At 41.7% G+C, this 20,662-nt stretch overlaps 1 protein-coding gene across 1 annotated transcript in view; it reads right to left on the bottom strand.

Moving 5' to 3' along the window:
• The window catches only part of LOC139531877 (histone-lysine N-methyltransferase, H3 lysine-36 specific-like), a 30,966-nt gene extending 10,601 nt beyond the window's left edge, over positions 1-20,365 (bottom strand). Inside the window, exons 1-17 of the mRNA XM_071328811.1 lie at positions 20,031-20,365; positions 18,647-19,293; positions 15,967-16,108; positions 15,555-15,727; positions 13,493-15,422; positions 13,148-13,260; positions 12,800-13,055; positions 12,502-12,599; positions 10,907-10,952; positions 10,476-10,678; positions 10,084-10,221; positions 6,725-6,848; positions 6,273-6,473; positions 2,154-2,333; positions 1,762-1,918; positions 1,242-1,447; positions 979-1,091 (exon numbers count right to left, since the gene is read on the bottom strand). Coding sequence (XP_071184912.1) covers positions 979-1,091; positions 1,242-1,447; positions 1,762-1,918; positions 2,154-2,333; positions 6,273-6,473; positions 6,725-6,848; positions 10,084-10,221; positions 10,476-10,678; positions 10,907-10,952; positions 12,502-12,599; positions 12,800-13,055; positions 13,148-13,260; positions 13,493-15,422; positions 15,555-15,727; positions 15,967-16,108; positions 18,647-19,276 — 4,710 coding nt within the window. The 5' untranslated portion in view covers positions 19,277-19,293; positions 20,031-20,365. The remainder of the gene's footprint in view (positions 1-978; positions 1,092-1,241; positions 1,448-1,761; positions 1,919-2,153; positions 2,334-6,272; positions 6,474-6,724; positions 6,849-10,083; positions 10,222-10,475; positions 10,679-10,906; positions 10,953-12,501; positions 12,600-12,799; positions 13,056-13,147; positions 13,261-13,492; positions 15,423-15,554; positions 15,728-15,966; positions 16,109-18,646; positions 19,294-20,030) is intronic.
• Between the last annotated feature and the right edge of the window lie 297 nt (positions 20,366-20,662).

Genomic DNA, 20,662 nt, shown 5'->3' on the forward strand with positions numbered 1-20,662 from the left:
GGTAACAATTAAGTACCTAAACTTACTGTTTTCAATAAAAATGGTCAAAAATGTACAAAAATAGCTTGTTAGCAAATAGCAATTTCTCAAGCAAGACTTCTGTTAGGACTGTCTGGGAGTTGTCTGAGTGGGGAAGGGAAAACTGAAAACTAGCTGTTATTGGCAGAAAGGTTTGTAACTCTCCTTCTTATTGTTCTATTAACTAATTTACCGCCTGGTGATGTCACCAGACAGGCCAAAACTTCATCCCACCAAAACAGGCTGAAATTTCAGGCAGTCTTATCAAACAGCTCTTACACTAAAAAGCCATTATTATAATTTTCACAATTTTAGAGTATTATTGCAACTTCATAGTGGAAAAACACACTGAGTGTACAAAACATTAGGAACATCTGCTGTTTCCATGATATAGACAGACCAAGTGAATCCAGGTGAATCAAATGATACTTTATGGATGTCACCTGTTAAATCCATTTCAATCAGTGTAGATGAAGGGGAGGAGACAGGTTAAAGAAGGATTTGAGACATGGATTGTGTATGTGTGTCATTCAGAGGGTGAATGGGCAAGACAAAATATTTATGTGCCTTTGAACGGGGTATGGTAGTAGGTGCCAGGCGCACTGGTTTGTGTCAAGAACTGCAACGCTGCTGGGTTTTTCACACTCAACAGTTTCCTGTGTGTATCAAGAATGTTCTACCACCCAAAGGATATCCAGCCAACTTGACACAACTGTGGGAAGCATTGGAGTCAACATGGGCCAGCATCCCTGTGGAACACTTTCGACACCTTGTAGAGTCCATGCCCCGATGAATTGAGGCTGTTCTGAGGGCAAAAGCGGGTACAACTCAATATTAGGAAGGTGTTCCTAATATTTTGTACACTCAGTGTATATAAAACACAGAAAAGTCATGTTTTTGACTGCAATGGGCCTTTAATGTATACATTTTGTGCGGCAAGAGGTGTGGCAGTTATGGTACCTTGATGTGTCTGTATGGAGGGGGTTTCTTGTCATTCCTCCTGTCCTCCTGAAGCTGTCTCAGTTCTTTCTCCGCCTGCAGTTTCAGAAACCTGCGAGCAGCTTCCTCCAAAGCTGGGGAAAGATTAACATTAAGTCAACGACAACCTTGTCACAATTCACTTCGACAAAACACTCTTACTCTATGCACACACCCATGCTACACACACTTACACAGCTCCCCTTCAAATGTCCTCTACTGCCAATCAAAATTGGTGTGAATACCTTTCTTGTAGATGACGTCTACACCCTTCCCCATCTTCTCCTTGTTGTTGGTGTCTACGTCCATGTAGGGGAAGACTCTGGCTTGGTAGGTCCACAGGTAGTCGTTGGAGCCAAAGAAGTGCACAGGGAACTCTCCTACGTCGTGCCTCATACGTAGGATGTTCTCCGGAATGTTCTTGGGATGGTTGACCTCCGCAGGCCACCACCTAGACAGAAGATAGGAAGGGAAAAGACGATATGAATGAGAAAAGGAAATGTGCCATGGCAGAAAAACCACTACCATTTGCAACCTCTGCCATATTGTGAAGAGAATACAGGTGCATTTCAGTTCTCAGTACCTTGGTGGTTTTGTAATGTCAGAACACCTAAAGGATACTTTATCATGAGGAATGTGGTTCAGGCAGGGGAGGACTTTTACTAATATCCTGGATGCCATCTGTTTCTTCTTTAGGCAACTTGTTGTTGTTTTGCCAAACCAATGGTTAGCCAGTGAGGTTGGTACCCAGGCGGCTATACTGACCTGTACCGGCCCACTTTGACCCACAGGATGTCCTTATAGTGGGGCTTCTTCCCGGCCTGGCAGTCGTTACAGAACCAGCTGCCCTCGGGCATGTCGATGTTCAGACACTCCCGGTGGAAGGCAGCAGGACACGACTCACAGCACAACAGACTGCCCCCTGGAGCATGGGAGAGGAATAACAGTTTGTCTACTGGACTGGTCTATGAGATTGAAAACTCAGATGAGCAAACAGAGATGTAACTGGTCTGTAGTACATATGAACTCTGATCATGTGTTCTGCAAAAATTGTACCCTGATCATGTAATACACATTACATATGTAGGTAAGTATTTACTGAGTGTATCTATGCATATCGGACTCTAACAACCCAACATATGTGGAGGCCGGCGTACCTTCAGAGCAGACAAAGCACCAGCTGACGTTGACGTGTTCATGGTTGCGGATTCCCCTGCGGGGGGTGAAGTGGTTGGGACACAGGAAGCTGTTGTTGGCCAGAACCACACTGCCCGCTGCCATGCAGTAATTGTTGGCATGGTACGCCACAGGGCAACGCACACAGCGTGTCAGACGACCTACAGGACACACAACACAGGGGAGACAGAGGCAGAATGAGCTGTTAGTTAGAATATCTAGTACACATACAGTACCCGTCGAAAGTTTGGACACACCTACTCATTCAAGAGTTTTTATTTATTTTTTACTATTTTCTACATTGTAGAATAATAGTGAAGACATCAAAACTTTGAAATAACAAATATGGAATCATGTAGTAACCAAAAAAGTGTAGCTTGGATGAATAAGGTGCCCAGAGTAAACTGCCTGCTACTCAGGCCCAGAAGCTAAGATATGCATATTATTAGTAGATTTGGATAGAAAACACTGACGTTTCTAAAACTGTTTGAATGATGTCTGTGAGTATAACAGAACTCATATGGCAGGCAAAAACCTGAGAAAAATCCAACCAGGAAGGGAAAAATCTGAGGTTTGTTGGTTTGCCTATCCAATATACAGTGTCTATGGGGTTATATTGCACTTCCTAAGGCTTCCACTAGATGTCAACAGTCTTTATAACCTTGTTTGATGCTTCTACTGTGAAGGAGGGGGGAATGAGAGCTGATTGAGTCAGGGGTCTGGCAGAGTGCCACGAGCTCACTCAGGCGCGCCCCCGTGAGAGTTAGCTGCGTTCTATTGCATTTCTACAGACAAAGGAATTCTCCGGTTGAAACATTATTGAAGATTTATATTAAAAACATCCTAAAGATTGATTCTACACATCGTTTGACATGTTTCTACGAACTGTAATGGAATTTTTGGACTTTTCATCTGGCCTGCGCGTCATCAATTTGGATTTTGGAACTAAACGCGCGAACAAAAAGGAGGTATTTGGACATAAATTATGGACGTTATCGAACATTCCTGGGAGTACATTCTGGTGAAGATCATCAAAGGTAAGTGAATATTTATAATGCTATTTCTGACTTCTGTTGACTTCACAACATGGCGGGTACCTGTATGGCTTTTTTTTGTGTCTGAGCGCCGTACTCAGATTATTGCATGGTGTGCTTTTTCCGTAAGGTTTTTTTGAAATCTGACACAGCGGTTGCAATAAGGAGAAGTTTATCTAAAGTTCCATGTAAAACACTTGTATCTTTTATCAATGTTTATTATGAGTATTTCTGTAAATTGATGTGGCTCTCTGCAAAATTACCGGATGTTTTGGAGGCAAAACATTACTGAACATAACGCCCCAATGTAAACTACGATTTTTGGAGATAAATATGAACTTTATCGAACAAACATCCATGTATTGTGTAACATGAAGTCCTATGAGTGTCATCTGATGAAGATCATCAAAGGTTAGTGATTAATTCTATCTCTATTTCTGCTTTTTGTGACTCCTCTCTTTGGCTGGAAAAATGGCTGTGTTTTTCTGTGACTAGGTACTGACCTAACATAATCAGATGGTGTGCTTTCGTCGTAAAGCCATTTTGAAATCGGACACTGTGGTGGGATTAACAACAAGTTTATCTTTAAAATGGTGTAAAATACTTGTATGTTTGAGGAATTTTAATTATGAGATTTCTGTTGTTTGAATTTGGCGCCCTGCACTTTCACTGGCTGTTGTCAAGTCGATCCCGTGAACGGAATCTCAGCCATAAGACGTTAATCAAATCAAAATCTATTTTATATTTCAGATTCTTCAAAGTTGCCACCCTTTGCCTTGACGACAGATTTGCACACTCTTGGCATTCTCTCAACCAGCTTCATGAGGTAATTACCTGGAATGCATTTCAATTAACAGGTGTGCCTTGTTAAAAGTTAATTTGTGGAATTTGTTTCCTTCTTTATGCATTTGAGCCAATCAGTTGTGTTGGGACAAGGTAGGATTGGTATACAGAAGATAGCCCTATTTGGTAAAAGACCAAGTCCATATTATGGCAAGAACAGCTCAAATAAGCAAACAGAAACGACAGTCCATCATTACTTTAACTTCTTATGGGCAGGTAGCGTCACACCTGGCCAACATCCGGTGAAATTGCAGAGCGCGAAATTCAAAAATACCAAATTCAAATATTTAACATTCTTGAAAATATGTGTTATACATCAAAATAAAGCGTAACTTCTTGTTAATCCAGCCGCTGTGTCAGATTTCAAAGAGGCTTTACGGCGAAAGCAAACCATGCGATTATCTGAGGACAGCGCCCCGCATACAAACACCTGAAAATCATATTTCAACCAGGCAGGTGCGACACAAAAGTCAGAAATAGCAATATAATTGATGCCTTATCTTTGAAGATTTTCTTCTGTTGGCACTCCAAAATGTCCCAGAAACATCACAAATGGTCCTTTTGTTCGATAATGTCCTTCTTTATGTCACAAAAATGTCAATTTATTTGGCGCATTTGATTCAGAAATACACCGGTTTCAACTCGCCCAACATGCCTACAAAGTATCTAATAAGTTACCTGTAAACTTGGTCCAAACATTTCAAACAATGTTCCTAATCCAACCTCAGGTACCCTAAAACGTAAATAATCGATAAAATTTAAGACGGAATATACTGTTTCCAATACCGGATAAAAACAACGTGAAGCGCGCTCCAGTTCACGCGCACCAAAACAGTAGAGTCCACCTGGAGTGACACTTACAATACTGCCCCCTACCCAAGAGAGGTTAAGACATGCAGGTCAGTCAATACGGAAAATATCAAGAACTTTGAAAGTTTCTTCAAGTGCAGTCGCAAAACCCATCAATGATGAAACTGGCTCTCATGAGGACTGCCACAGAAAAGGAAGACCCAGAGTTACCTCTGCTGCTGAGGATAAATTCATTAGAGTTACCGGCTTCAGATTGCAGCCCAAATAAATGCTTCACATAGTTCAACTAACAGACACATCTCAACATCAACTGTTCAGAGGAGAATGTGTGAATCAGGCTTTCATGGTCAAATTGCTGCAAAGAAACCACTACTAAAGGACACCAATAATAAGAAGAGACTTGCTTGGGCCAAGAAACACGAGCAATGGACATTAGACTGGTGGAAATCTGTCCTTTGGTCTGATGAGTCCAAATTTGCGATTTTTTTTCTATCCGCCGTGTCTTTCTGAGACACAGAGTAGGTGAACGGATGATCTCTGCATGTGTGGTTCCCACAGTGTAGCATGTCGGAGGAGGTGTGATGGTGCTTTGCTGGTGACACTGTCAGTGATCTATTTAGAATTCAAGGTACACTTAACCAGCATGGCTACCACAGCATTCTGCAGCGATACTCCATCCCATCTGGTACTATCATTTGTTTTTCAACAGGACAATGACCCAAAACACAGCTCCAGGCTGTGTAAGGGCTATTTGACCAAAGAGAGTGATGGAGTGCTGCATCAGATGACCTGGAATCCACAATCACCCGACCTCAACCCAATTGAGATGGTTTGGGATGAGTTGGACCATAGAGTGAAGGAAAAGCAGCCAACAAGTGCTCAGCAGATGTGGGAACTGTTGGAAAAGCATTCCTCGTGAAGCTGGTTGAGAGAATGCCAAGAGTCTGCAAAGCTGTCATCAAGGCAAAGGGTAGCTACTTTGAAGAATCTCAGATATAAAATATATTTGGATTTGTTTACCACTTTTTTGGTTCCTACATGACTCCATATGTGTTATTTCTTAGTTTTGATATCTTCACTTTATTCTACAATGTAGAAAATAGTAATAATAAATAAAAACCCATGAATGAGTAGTTGTGTCCAAACTTTTGACTGGTATTGTATATTTACTTCCCACAGCTCATTTCAAATAGTGGGTCTTTTTATCATGGTGTTGAAATGAAGTAACTGAATTTCTTGTGCAAAATGAAAAGCAAAAATAGCAAAATATTTTAGCAAAAATATTCAGTTTTCCAACTCTAACCTCACCCCTTTCTCCTGTATAGTTACCAGTGTAAGGTGATTTCAATTGAGAAGATTTGCATAAAATCTAATTAAACTGAACTGTGCTGGGTGGAGCAGAGCAGCACACACCTTTGGGGACGGAGGGGTTGACAGGGTTAGTGATGAAGCAGGAAAGACAGACGTGGAGGGAGCAGCGGAAGCCCCCGTGCAGGGGGGCAACGGGAGCGTGATTGGCGATACACTCTCCATGGTAGAACTTCCCACACACTGGGATCATACAGCGCCTCACGTTCTCCCCGGGCTTCTTACACACAAAACAGGTATGGACACCTAGCAACAAACACATCAAGTTTAATAAACTGATTTGCTTTTACAAGCCAGAGAGAATGTTAGGATGAGAGGATGACTGAGGGGAGAGAATCAGCAAAATTATATGTGAAACGATCAGATAGCACACTGATAACTCTATATGCAACTAATAATAGTCTTTCCACAATTTTGTCTGAGTAGGAATGAGGCATAAAAAACATGTTAATGAGGATACAGTGGTTGTGTTTTTACAGAATATATGCTTGACCCACCAGACTTGCACTCCTGGCAGACGAACTTCCCTTTAGGAGGCTCTGTGAGGCCGCTACACTGGAGGTGGAAGGCCCCACAACACTGGCCCTCACACAGTAGAAGCTCCCCAGTCTTCTCACATACCTACCGTACAGTCCATAAAGGTTTACACAACATTAGAACAATGTACACAGCTATCTGAAACTTTCTAATGGGCAAAGAGCAAATAGAATCCACAATCACTTATAGCACTTTAACCTTTTCACGTGTGAGTTCCAAATATCTCTAACGGTCACCCCAGCGTGAGTTGTTTTATGCACATTCCAAAATGTGATTGTTTCGCAACGCGATAGTTATCACTCACTGCCTGATAATTATCTGTAGGTTATGTTTCAACTTGTCAATTTCAAATTATTTTCTATCAAGTTTTATTCTCTTTCAACAGTTTGAATTGAGGTGTGTTCCTCCTCATTAATTCACATAGAAGTAGCCCGTTTCACTGTTGCAGACAATTTATGTTTGAGGCTTTACTGAGCTGGATTTCTTCAAGGAGAGCCCAAGCACTTCCCCAGTGTTTACGCAGATCAAGTACGCAGACATTTGCCCAGTCTTGCACAAACTTTTTCCCTCTGACACATTTTTTGTCTGGCGCTCGCAATGCCACTATTCTTGTTTTCCCAAAAAATTATAACTTTGGACATGTGTGTGTTCCTATCAAAGTAAGTGCCTTATTTTCTGTATAACGTGTTGTCGTTTCACAGTACAGTACCAGCCAAAAGTTTGGACACACCTACTCATTCAAGGGTTTTTCTTAATAAAAAAAAAAAATCGACATTGTAGAATAATAGTGAAGACATCAAAACTATGAAATAGCACGTATGGAATCATGTAGTAACCAAATAAGTAATAAACAAATCAAAATCTATGTTATATTTGAGATTCTTCTAAGTTGCCACCCTTTGCCTTGATGACAACTTTGCACACTCTTGGCATTCTCGGAACCAGTTTCACCTGGAATGCTTTTCCAACAGTCTTGAAGGAGTTCCCACATATGCTGAACACTTGTTGGCTGCTTTTCCTTCACTCTGCGCTCCAACTCATTCCAAACCATCTCAATTTGGTTGAGGTCGGGTGATTGTGGAGGCCAGGTCATCTGATGCAGGTCATCAGACCAAAGGACAGATTTCCACCCGTCTAATGTCCATTGCTCGTGTTTCTTGGCCCATACAAGTCTCTTCTTCTTATTAGTGGTGGTTTCTTTGCAGCAATTTGATCAGGGAGACCTGATTCACACAGTCTCCTCTGAACAGTTGATGTTGAGATGTGTCTGTTACTTGAACTCTGTGAAGCATTTATTTGGGCTGCAATTTCTAAGGCTGGTAACTGAATTTATCCTCTGCAGCAGAGGTAAATCTGGGTCTTCCTTTCCTGTGGTGGTCCTCATGAGAGCCAGTTTCATCATAGTGCTTGATGGTTTCTGCGACTGCACTTGAAGAAACTTTCGAAGTTCTTGAAATTTTCCGTATTGACTGAGCTGCATGTCTTAAAGTAATGATGGATTGGAGTTTCTCTTTGCTTATTTGAGCTGTTCTTGCCATAATATGGACTTGGTCTTTTACCAAATAGGGCTATCTTCTGTATACCAACCCTACCTTGTCACAACACAACTGATTGGCTCAAATGCATTAAGAAGGAAATAAATTCCACAAATTAACTTTTAACAAGGCACACATGTTAATTCAAATGCATTCGAGGTGACCTCATGAAGCTGGTTGAGAGAATGCCAAGAGTGTGCAAAGCTGTCATCAAGGCAAAGGGTGGCAACTTCGAAGAATCTAAAACATTAAATATATTTTGATTTGTTTAACACTTTTTTGGTTACTACATGATTCCATGTGTTATTTCATAGTTTCTACAATGTAGAAAATAGTAAAAAATAAAGAAAAACCCTTGAATGAGTAGGTGTGTCCACTTTTTTGACTGGTACTGTATGTACAGTATATGTGGAGCATAATGTATTTAGAGTTTTATTCACATTGTCATGTACTTGTGACAAATAATGCATTCCGATTATTGCATAGATTGTAATAGACACCTGTGATTTGTGTAAAATACTCTTTTAAGGTTGTAATAATTATGATGAACTAATGCTGAGCTATTTGCTAGCTATGTGTGGCACCATGTTTGTTGACATTATACAATGCATTCTGGGTGTCACGTAAACATCTGTCAGACCAAAGATGTTATAATGAGATGAAGGAATGGTTCACTTATCTTTCGAGTAAACTTCCGTAATTGAAAGGAAGTGATTGATCGTAGACGACACACCACTTCAACATGCATACTGCAAACAGACCAAACTCATCTTGTCTCCTCTTCATATCTTTGGTTGGAGGGAAAAAACAAACATGGTGGCGCGCACAGACTACATATCGTCGGATTACTGAAGATTTTTATAAAGTGTTATACTCAATTATTTCGATTAATGGTGAGCTCACCCCATGATGTGATGAATTATAAATAGTAATTGCTATTAGCTAATTCATATTGTGGTTTCTGTCAGCCGAGAGTTAGCGCTAGGACTAATGTAGCCTACATTTTCCGTCTGGATGATTCTGTTATGACGTCGCTACTTCTGTGAATGTCTGAACATTGCATCCAAAAATTAACTGCTCACATTCAGGACATAACTTTGTAAGGACTGTGTTTGTGCAAAATGTTTCTGTGAAAAAACAGTGTGGCCAGCTCAAACGCTAACTGTTGCGTCAATCGAAACTGGACGTTCTAAATAAGCGTTCTAATCACACCGGTTTGAACGTATGCTGCAGGGACCACTGTAGAATGATCACACCCGTTTGTTGGTACATGTCAAAGGGTTAAAAAACATAAGGTAACCACTCTTTTTATAGATTCTTTTCCCAATTTCGTGGAATCCAATTGGTAGTTATAGTCCTGTCCCATCGCTGCAACTCCCGTACGGACTCGGGAGAGACAAAGGTCACGAGCCATACGTCCTCCAAAACACAACCCAGCCAAGCCGCACTGCTTCTTGACACAACGCCCGCTTAACCCGGAAGCCAGCTGCACCAATGTGTCGGAGGAAACACTATACACCTGACTAACGTGTCAGCGTGCATTGCGCCCGGCCCGCCACAGGAGTCGCTAGTGCACGATGGGACAGGAATATCCCTGCCGGCCAAGCCCTCCCTTAACCCGGACAACGCTAGGCCAATTGTGCGCCACCCCATGGTCTCCCGGTCGCGGCCGGCTGCGACAGAGCTTGGACTCAAACCAGGATCTCTAGTGGCACAGCTAGCACTGCGATGCAGTGCCTTAGACCCCTTACCACTCTTATATTGGTGATGTTAGACCTACTCACCTGACACACATTCTCCTTCAATGAGGCCGCGCCCCCTCTGTCCACTATGATCTTCTTATTGGGGAAGAGTGTGTCATCGCACTGTGAAGACTCCTCCCTCATGGATGAAAAGCTGTCATCGAAACTGGATGTAAAACCCTGAGGAGCAAAGAAGACGAAAATCAGCAGGACAGTTCAAGCACCGAAAGCCACATTACAAGCAATCATGCCGTAACACTATTCGATGCAGAAAAAAAAAATTCAGGTATGTATTGATGCATGTTTTAGTGTTATTTTTTTCTTTTTTGGATCATTATTGTGTAATTACAATTTTACCATGTAATTTCTATGTTATTATCGGGTAAAACATATGGACCATCAAATTAAGCTGCAGATTTAACCTCTTGTCTGACCTCTGGGTCTATGGTGTCCCTCCCATCGTCATGGAGATTAGTGTCCTTAGTGGGGTGCGTGGTGAGGTCGATGTCTGACCCCCTCTCCATGCAACTCTGGGTCTGGGGGCAGGGTGCAGGGGTGCAGGGCAACATTGTGGAGGATGCAGTGGTGGATGTCATTGGTTGCTTGATCTTTGATTTAAAGGAGTGTTGTCCAGAGCCTGGGGAAAAAAACAGTCAAGTCAACTTTGACCCCAAGACCAATCAACCCTCTGAATTGACAATCATGAGTTAAATGAAAGCAGTATCACAAAGCATTGTGATAAACAGTGTATAGCCTTACATTTCTTAATGCTTTTCCCGTACTCATCTTACACAACAGTGGGAAAGACGCTTAAGAACTGTGTAATGCGGACAGTTTGAGGGAGGTCCTTCCTGTGTAGACTGACCTGAATGAACAGCATGGCTTGATGAGCTGGACTTCAGGGACTTGACCTGTAATACACAATTAACCAGTCAACCCCTGCTGTAAGGCCTTCACTACTGTGAAAATCAATGGACCCATAAGATACAAAAATCCTTAAAGGGGCAATCTGTAATTGTAACATTTTTTTTTTTACTTTAAAATTAATTATATATTGCAATTGTTTCTTGAAGAATGTACCATATAAATGCCTCATGAGCTTAATTTAACTGCCTAACCCCATCAGACCCAAAATATATATATTTTTCCTCCACTGTTTGTAAACAATGCCATTGTAAACAAACACTGTATAGCTTAAAAACATGGTTAAAACTATAATTTTGATCTCATAGATGATCAGTCATTGCATCCATTGCCCCATCTATGAATTTGGTGGTTACATTTCTCCAGCTCCATTCCTAAGCTCTTTACCCAAAAAGGTGGTGGGGTGTATGCTTTGTTATTGATTGAACTGCACATTGTCCCTTTAACCTTTCTGGCGCAGGCGTTCCGCTAGCGACCCACCTCGACAACATCCGGTGAAATTGCAGAGCGCCAAATTCAAAATACAAAAATATTCATAATAAACATTTATAAAAAATACAAGTGTTATACATCGGCTTAAAGATTAACTTCTTGTAAATCCAGCCACTTTGTCAGGTTTCAAAAAGGCTTTACGGCGAAAGCATACCATGCGATTATCTGAGGACAGCGCCCCGCTTACAAAAGCATACAAACATTTTACAGCCAAGTAAAGGAATTACAAAAGTCAGAAATAGCGCTAAAATTAATCACTTACCTTTGACGTTCTTCATATGGTTGCAGTCACAACAGTCCCAGCTACACAATAAATGTTTGTTTTGTTCGATAAAGTCCCTCTTTATATCCCAAAAACTCAGTTTTGTTGGCGCGTTTCGTTCAGTAATCCACTGGCTCAAAGGCGGTCAAAACATGCAGACGAATACATCCTAATAGTACCGGTAAAGTTCGTCGAAACATGCCAAACGATGTTTATAATTAATCCTCAGGTTGTTAATTGTCTAAATAATCGATAATATTTCAACCGGACAAAAGCGTATTCAATAGAAAGGAAAAACAACGAAGGGCGTGCACTCGGTCACGCGCGCAAACCAGCACTGCATGATTCTACAGTCCACTGACAGAAAGGTCTCATTCTTCTTAATTTTTTCAGAAAACAAGCCTCAAACAATGTCTAAAGACGGTTGACATCTAGTGGAAGCCATAGGAACTGCAATCTGGGTCCTAACACATTAGATACTCTATAGGCATTCAATTGAAAACTACCCACATAAAAAAAATCCCATTTCCTGGATGGATTTTCCTCAGGGTTTCACCTACCATATCAGTTATGTTATACTCACAGACATTATCTTAACAGTTTTGGAAACTTTAGAGTGTTTTCTATCCACATCTACCAATTATATGCATATCCTAGCTTCTGGGCCTGAGTAACAGGCAGTTTACTTTGGGCACGCTTCTCATCCAGATGTCGAAATACTGCCCCCAAGCCATAAGAAGTTTTAATGAACAAAGCACAACCATTCCCTAACCCCTCCATACCTTTTTCTTTGGGATTGTGGCAGCCTCTGAGTATTCCAGAATCTTCAGAGTGGGTTTTCTCTGTCTCTTACGGATGGTTTCCAAGTAAGGAACGTCACCTGCCACAGGACAGTGTTATTATGGACCTTTACACAAATCTGGGATAATGAGGTGTTTAGGATCTAAGACCACTACTACAGAGGAGTAATGTAATAAAAACAGTAATTCCTTGGTTTCAGGGCATATTGCTTACGAAAACATTTTGTAATTTTTTGCAATTAAACCAAAGCATACATTTGATATGTAAATGGTTTCTCACCAACATTCTTTGTAAGACTGTCACACAACAGCGAAGGGTCTGCTTCAGGAGGCAGGGTTAGAGTATCTATGGACAGGATAGGCGCATCCTGAGGGGGAGTGTTCTCTATTCGGAGAGGGGCTTGTCCATTTGGGGTCTTGGATGGTTCCCCTGGGGGCAGGGATTGTATTTCAGGAAGTGGGTTCAGAGGGGCGTGGTCATGTGTGGTTTTCTCTGATGGTAGGGGATCTGGTTTGTTGCTGTTGGATTGTGCCACCTGGAAAAACATGAAGAGGGTATAGAACTGGTATCATGATACAAAACCCTGAAAATCCAAGAGATGTAATACTGTATGTTTAAGTGAGCTACCTTTCTCAAAGACTGGAGGGCCTTTTTCTGTTTCTTCCTTGTGGAGAATATCTGATCATACTCTTCTGTCCATTCTATGAGTCTTTTACTTGGTTTTCTAATTCGTTTATGTGCTGATGAAGGACAAGTGTGCAAAAAGTATGAATATGCCACACATGTAAAAACCATAACATTTTATGATCTACAGAATTTGGCATCATGGCCCTGAATTGGACGCTATATATTTTAGCTTTTGATATTTTCATTATGGTATAATTCCCGGAGCAAAGTCAATGCATTGATCAGTCATAATCTCCTTTGGGATACCCTTCTGTCAAACCAAGAAGAAAAAAAACGATTTCTTACCTGTGGAAGCCTCCTGGCCTTCCCCAGTACTTTGTGTAGTGTTTGCAGAATTGATGGCAGGGATAATCTGCTGGTCCAACCTTGTCTTTGTCTGAAAGGACACCGATGGGTCTGCACCACCCTGCTCCAAAGGCACCATGTTCTGTAGTCTCTCATTCATTAGCCCACTGCAGCCCTCCCCCAACCCCCCTAATGTCCCTGAATCCTGGTCAAACTTCTGCCAGGCATTGATCGAAAGATGGTGTGAGGCCTCCATCCCAAGGTAGCCAGGTCCAGAAGACCTCTTACCACAAGGCTCTTTTCCATTAGGCTTATTTTTTGTCCCAGACAAGCCTCTCTTTTTGGATGACCTTTTCAAGTCCTGGTTTATGCTGCCTTCAAGTTGTGGGATTTCTACTTTCAGAGAAGACTTGAGCTTGGGTTTGGCCTTTGTTTTGCCCTTGCACTGTTGACTTTTACTGAGAATAGGGCCTTGACTGAGTGACTCTTCTCCCAGTATGGGTGGAACCACTGAAGGCTCCTCTTTTACATGGGCACTGGGTGGTCCGATTTCCAGCTCCAAGGGTGTACCATGTTTCTCCCTGGTATCGTGCTCGTCCTTCAGCAGCATGAGGAAAGTACTGAACTTGTAGTTAGTGTCTGGTTTAAAAGACACATGTGTTCCATCACCATCACTTGATTCCAGGGACTTGAAGGATAACTCTTTGATGTCTTTGAAGACATCCATGGGAGAGAAGCATGGCGAGGGAGAGGAACAGGAGGAGATGTGAGACACACAGTTCTCTTTCTTTTCCTTCCCAGAAGTTAGAGGTATGAAGTCTGCAGGCATCTGGCATACAAAGAAGCTCTCATTTTCTGTCTTAACCTCTGCCACAAAGTCCTTCGACCTAGTGAACTTTGATGAAGAGCAATTTGGCAAAGCTATGATCTGATTATCGTTGTCAACCTTTGAAGGTTTGTCCTCTGTATAACAGTTTGTTTTGGTCTCTGGTTTATCAGAGGACGTGTTTGTGGAAGATGATACCTTCCGCTCAGCTTCCTCCATAGCTTTAAGGGCTCTGGTCATGAGGCGGTTGCTAGCGGGCAGATGCGCAGGCTGCTTGCCCAGGTCCTTCGACTGATCCGAGAGCTTGGGTAAACTTAAGACTGGAGTCTTAAACTGATCAGCAGTCATTTCTTTGACTGTTGCATTGGACACTGGAGTCTTCGACTGATCAGCAGGGCGTTCTTTGACTATTACACTGGACACTGGAGTCTTCAACTGATGACTAGAGCATTCCTTGATTGCCACACTGGACACTTGTGTCTTTCTGTTGACAGCAGCTGCAATTTGAGTATTTTTCTTGCAGGGGCCCTTGCTAAAGGAACTGTGTTTAGATATGGAGGTGGCAGTGATGAGTCGCCTGTCTTTTCCTGGTTTGCTGAACCACAGGCCAGTTTGGACTTCCGGCTGCTTCTTCACTTTTTCTACTACTGGAACTGAGGAATGAGTCTGAGAGGGCTTGGAATGACGCTCAAGTGCTTTAGGACACAAAATATTGGGGATAGAGTCAAGGTCCAAATACGGACATTCTTCTGGCTTGTCAGTGCTTCCAAATGTTTCGGTGTTGAAGAACTCATTTTTAGCTTTTGATGCTTTAGTTGGATTCTTCTTCCTCTGAGGCTTCTTGAAAATGCTTCCTTTCATTGGGGAAGGTTTACTTTGTGGCGACACAGTTCCGTTTGTTATGTGACTTGGTGCAGGGGATATAGAGGCAGATGGAATGGAGGAAGGGGGAATTGGAAGGTCCTCATTCTCTGATGTGGACCCATCATGGAGGGTTGTATCTATGGAGTCAGGTATAGAGGCCACCATTTTGGGCCGCTCTGGGAGGACAGCTTCTGCCTCAGTCACACTGTTTTTCCACGATGCTTTAAAACGCTTGGGTATCTATGGAGGAAAATAAAGTGTTTTTGTAATCACAAATATTTGTATTTTAGATACATTCAGGTAAAACATGATTGATTATTGTCCAACATACAAAAAAGCTGTGCCACATGTTTGATTCACATTAATAATTACAGTGTATTTGTAGTCTTTGTCTCTTTGCCTTCCTCTCCTGCGTATCAAGGGGAGCTGTTCAAACTCAAAGCCTCCATGAAAAGTATGTGTAGCTTTTCCTGCGACCCAGGCCAGTTCCACCGGCTCTCCAAAGGTCCTGATGTGGTACTGCCGACAAGGCCTATCACTGGGCTCTGAAACATCACCACACAGGAGCAAAGGATCCGGGCCACTAGGTATTAGTGTTTGTAGGTTTCATATTCATTTAACCTTTATCACAGGTATAAAATACATTTTGCAAGAGAGATGTGTCCATTTCAATGTAAAGTGGATTGTGAAATATAACACTTCCAAGCTAGTACAAATCTGTTCTACAAGATTAGTTCAAACAAAACAATGAGTTGTTAAAATAATACCCAGGACCAGAGCCTACCTTTCATTTTGTGGTAGGTTCCCTGTACTGGGTCAACTGTCATCTCACAAGGCCACCACGGTCTTCGGTTGAACTTTGCCCATATAACTTCTCCCTCTAAAAACTTTACAGGTGGAAGGGACTTCTTCTTTGGGCTGTCCATCTGTTGATAGACACCAAATAAATCAATATTTAAATTACTTCAAGACATGTTTAAATAGGTTTAAATTCATGTTATATGCAGTACCAGTCAAATGTTTGGACACACCTACTCATTCAAGGGTTTTTCTTTATTTTACTATTTTCTAGAATAGTGAAGACATCAAAACTATGAAATAACACATATGGAATCGTGTAGCAACCAAAAAAGTGTTAAACAAATGAAAATGTATTTTATATTTAAGATTCTTCAAAGTAGCCACCCTTTGACTTGATGACAGCTTTGCACACTCTTGGCATTCTCTCAACCAGCTTCATGAGATAGTCACCTTGAATGCATTTCAATTAACAGGTGTGCCTTGTTAAACGTTAATTTGTGCAATTTCTTTCCATCTTAATGCTTTAGAGCCAATCAGTTGTGATGTGACAAGGTAGGGGGTATACAGAAGATAGCCATATTTGGTAAAAGACCAAGTCCATATTATGGCAAGAACAGCTCAAATAAGCAAAGAGAAACAACAGTCCAACATTACTTTAAGACATGAAGGTCAGTCAATACGGAACATTTCAAGAACTTTGAAAGTTCCTTCAAGTGCAGTCGCAAAAACCATCAAGCGCTATGATGAAACTGGCTCTCATGAACACCGCCACAGGAAAGGAAGACCCAGAGTTACCTCTGCTGCAGAGGATAAGTTAATTATAGTTACCAGCCTCAGAAATAGCAGCCCAAATAAATGCTTTACAGAGTTCAAGTAACAGACACATCTCAACATCAACTGTTCAGAGGAGACTACGTGAATCAGGCCTTCGTGGTTGAATTGCTGCAAAGAAACCACTACTAAAGGACACCAATTAGAAGAAGAGACTTGCTTGGGCCAAGAAACACGAGCAATGGACATTAGACCTTTGGATATCTGTCCAACGTCTAAATTTCAGATTTTTGTTTCCAACCGCTCTGTCTTTGTGAGATGCAGAGTAGGTGAACGGATGATCTCTGCATGTGTGGTTCCAACCGTGAAGCATGGTGTGGGGGTGCATTTCTGGTGACACTGTCAGTGATATATTTAGAATTCAAGGCACACTTAACCAGCATGGCTACCACAGCATTCTGCAGCGATATGCCATCCCATCTGGTTTGAGCTTAGTGGGACTATCATTTGTTTTTCAACAGGACAATGACCCAACACACCTCCAGGCTGTGTAAGGGCTATTTGACCAAGAAGGAGATTGATGGAGTGCTGCATCAGATGACCTGGCCTCCACAATCACCCGACTTCAACCCAATTGAGATGGTTTGGGATGAGTTGGACTACAGAGTGAAGGAAAAGCAAGTGCTCAGCATATGTGGGAACTCCTTCAAGACTGTTGGAAAAGTATTCCAGGTGACTACCTCATGAAGCTGGTTGAGAAAATGCCAAGAGCATGCAAGGCTGTCATCAAGGCAAAAGATGGCTACTTTGAGGAATCTAAAATATAAAGTATATTTTGATTTGTTTAACACTTTTTTTGTTACTACATTATTCCATTTGTGTTATTTCATATTTTTGATGTCTTCACTATTATTCTACAATGTAGAAAATAGTAAAAAATACAGAAAAACCCTTGAATGAGTAGGCGTGTCTAAACTTTTGACTGGTAATGGAACTAAAAAAAAGTATTATATCAGAATTTACATGCCAATTTAAATACGCAAATGTAAACATATACAAGCATTCCAATATTTTCCAAGACTATACGGTTGCTGAGTTGCCAGGACCAAGGTCCTGGTAAATTAGGTTAGGTAAAGTTAAATCCCTGCAACACTATCCTAATTTTCACCAGATGCAAGATAGTGCAAATCCACATTATATTACCAACTATCTTTTAAACACTACAATTAATATATCAGCTCTGTGCACACTCTCTGGCCTAGATGTCAGTCAACCTTACTAAACTTGTATCAACGGATCATGCATAACATCCCAGCCACTAAACAAAGCTCTGGATATGGCCTGACTAATGACTTTTCTCTGTGCAGGTGTTTTATTAATTTCAAACGGTACAACTATTGATTGTAATTCACCATATGATATGCTGAAATTACATGGATCATCTCCAGCTAAGAGGATCTTATCTATTATAGAGGAAGTGACCTCCCTTGACCTTTCTTGCTAATTAGTTAGGATTTAGGCCTCTCACTACTTTTCATTGACATTTCACATATAATCAAAACCAATAAGCTTGACAATTTATGTTGCACAGTAAAACAGGTGATCTGGACTGAAAAGGAAGTACCCAGGCCAGAACTGTGACATGTTACAGGATTAAATATGAGGGCTGTTGGGTACTGCATGATGTTGCTGTCAATAGCCATGTTATGTAAAAGGTTCATAACAGTAGTAGGACTTGCCATTGAAGGCCCAGAGGGGCTATTCCCAAGAGAGAGCGGCTCACAGTTACTCCCCCAGTCCTTGTCTGAACCTTCATGTGCCGTTAATGGGGGGACACTAGGGGACTGCAAGCCTTTACCCACAGATAGCCCTGGCTTCAGTAATTGCTTTACCTTCAAGTTTAAAAATTCAGGAAGTGGTTCAGGTGACTTTCCAACTTTTCTCTGTCTGTCTGTCAGAGGTAAAGCTGTATCCTCATCATCCTCTTCATCATCATCATCAAACAAAGTGGACTCAAAGTGCAGGCAGCCATTCGCAAAAGGGCTATTGCTATCCAGTGAAAAGTCTGGACTAGGTGGGTCAGAGATGCAACAGTCACTCTTCTTCTCCACACTAGGATTAGTCTTACTGGTGTCTGTGTCTCTCCTGCCTGGCTGGGGAGCTGTGAGGGCCAAGGAATTCCCAAAGTCAGTTTTCCCAACAGCATTCCGGGTGTGCGAGACCTCCCTCTCCCCCTCTCCAAGCTGTACCAGGTCCGGGTGGCTGACCATGGTGGTCAGGTGCTGTAGCCTTCTCAGAGGACTGTAGGAAGAGGATAGGTCCTTGGGCATGAACCCATAGGTGGATGGAGGTTTGAGGGCAGGGGCGGTGGACATCTGCATGGCACGTGGAGGGTCTAGTCTAGAATTGGGGTTATTGTGCTTTGAGGAGGGAGAGAAGGGGTCATTGGGGGCAGAGGTCAATGTTGGGTCAGTGTGACAGGCCTGAGCATTGCTGATAGGCAGTTCATAGGGCCGACTCATCCTGGCAAGGCTCCATCCTAAACATAAATAACAGAAATTGGCAAAAAAAAAAAAAAAAAAAAAAGTGATAACTTTAATTGCATGGATTTGCAATTATTGATCACATACAATTTGTTTTACTGTTCGTTGTTAGCTATTATAGAAAGTGGCAAAAATGGGGATGGTAATGGTATATTATTGAAAAGTTATAAAAAAAGTTATAAAAAAAACAATAGTGTTGTAAAATTAGGAAAGTTTTAAATTACTGAGTTTCGTTATATATAAAAGTGTGAGATGGTTATCTTGCTCCACCTAAAAAAAATAGAAAATAAAGTATTAAGCAACAGTGTCATCATCATTCCACTCCTCGCTACACCGCCAAGAACGTGAATTGTGGCAACCTATTGCGCGTTTGGCAGGCCGCTGGTCATGTTAAAATTAGACCAGAGTACCTGTAATGACACGCTGTCCTGCCCAGCGACAACGAAGGGTTAAGTTGATTTCAAAAGGCTGATGAAGAAATCGCGAAACCAAGAATAAAATGGACAGCTCTTGACAGCGCCTGTGCATCAACTCTGTGTGCCATGGCTCACGAGGCACCACAGAGATATAGGTTCAGTGCATAGCTGGCACGCGAACATACAGTATCGACACACAAGTTCACACTGCCACACATACGTACAGACTTCCACCGACAGATGTATACTGTACACAATGACGGAATGTTTAAACAAATAAAAACGCGTATGACAATGATATGCCGCAAGAATCTTACCATTTAAATGTCGGTCACCGCAAAAACAACTGTCAACCCTTTCATTTCTATCATTAAATATGCTATTTTCGAATTTTGTGAAAGCGGATGAGGAGAATCCCAGCAGCAGCAATACTAGGCCAGGATCCTGTGGACATATAGTCTACTTGCGATAGCTCTTACACCACCAGCGGCCCCTTCAAACGATAAATATATGCATGCATTTCACTTACTGAGAGAACCACCCATTTACAGCGACATATGCTATAAGTTTCTAATTCCTTGTTACCTCATATTCAATGCATTATTAAATTATGACTAATTCCTAGCTGTCGACCTGCCCCTTGCAGCCCCTGCCTGCCCGTGTCTGTGTGAGAGCGGACCAATCGGCACTGCCTCCCAACCCCCAGTTTGGAGTATTGCTGAGGCTTTGAGTTCCACCAAAAATCAAAAAATATGTAGGGTTGAAAAAATACGGGCATATTCCGCTCTACTGGTTTTTAATTATTACATACATTTTCAATGACTGTCATTCACATTAATCACTATGACATGTCTGTCATTTGCTCAATCTGTACCAACAATGGCATCATATCATACCCCATATGGACATCCCATGCGCTTTTAAATTATGGGATTAGAATGTTTTCATG

This window comes from Salvelinus alpinus, chromosome 1, assembly GCF_045679555.1.
Source record: "Salvelinus alpinus chromosome 1, SLU_Salpinus.1, whole genome shotgun sequence".
NCBI classification, from domain to species: Eukaryota; Metazoa; Chordata; class Actinopteri; order Salmoniformes; family Salmonidae; genus Salvelinus; species Salvelinus alpinus.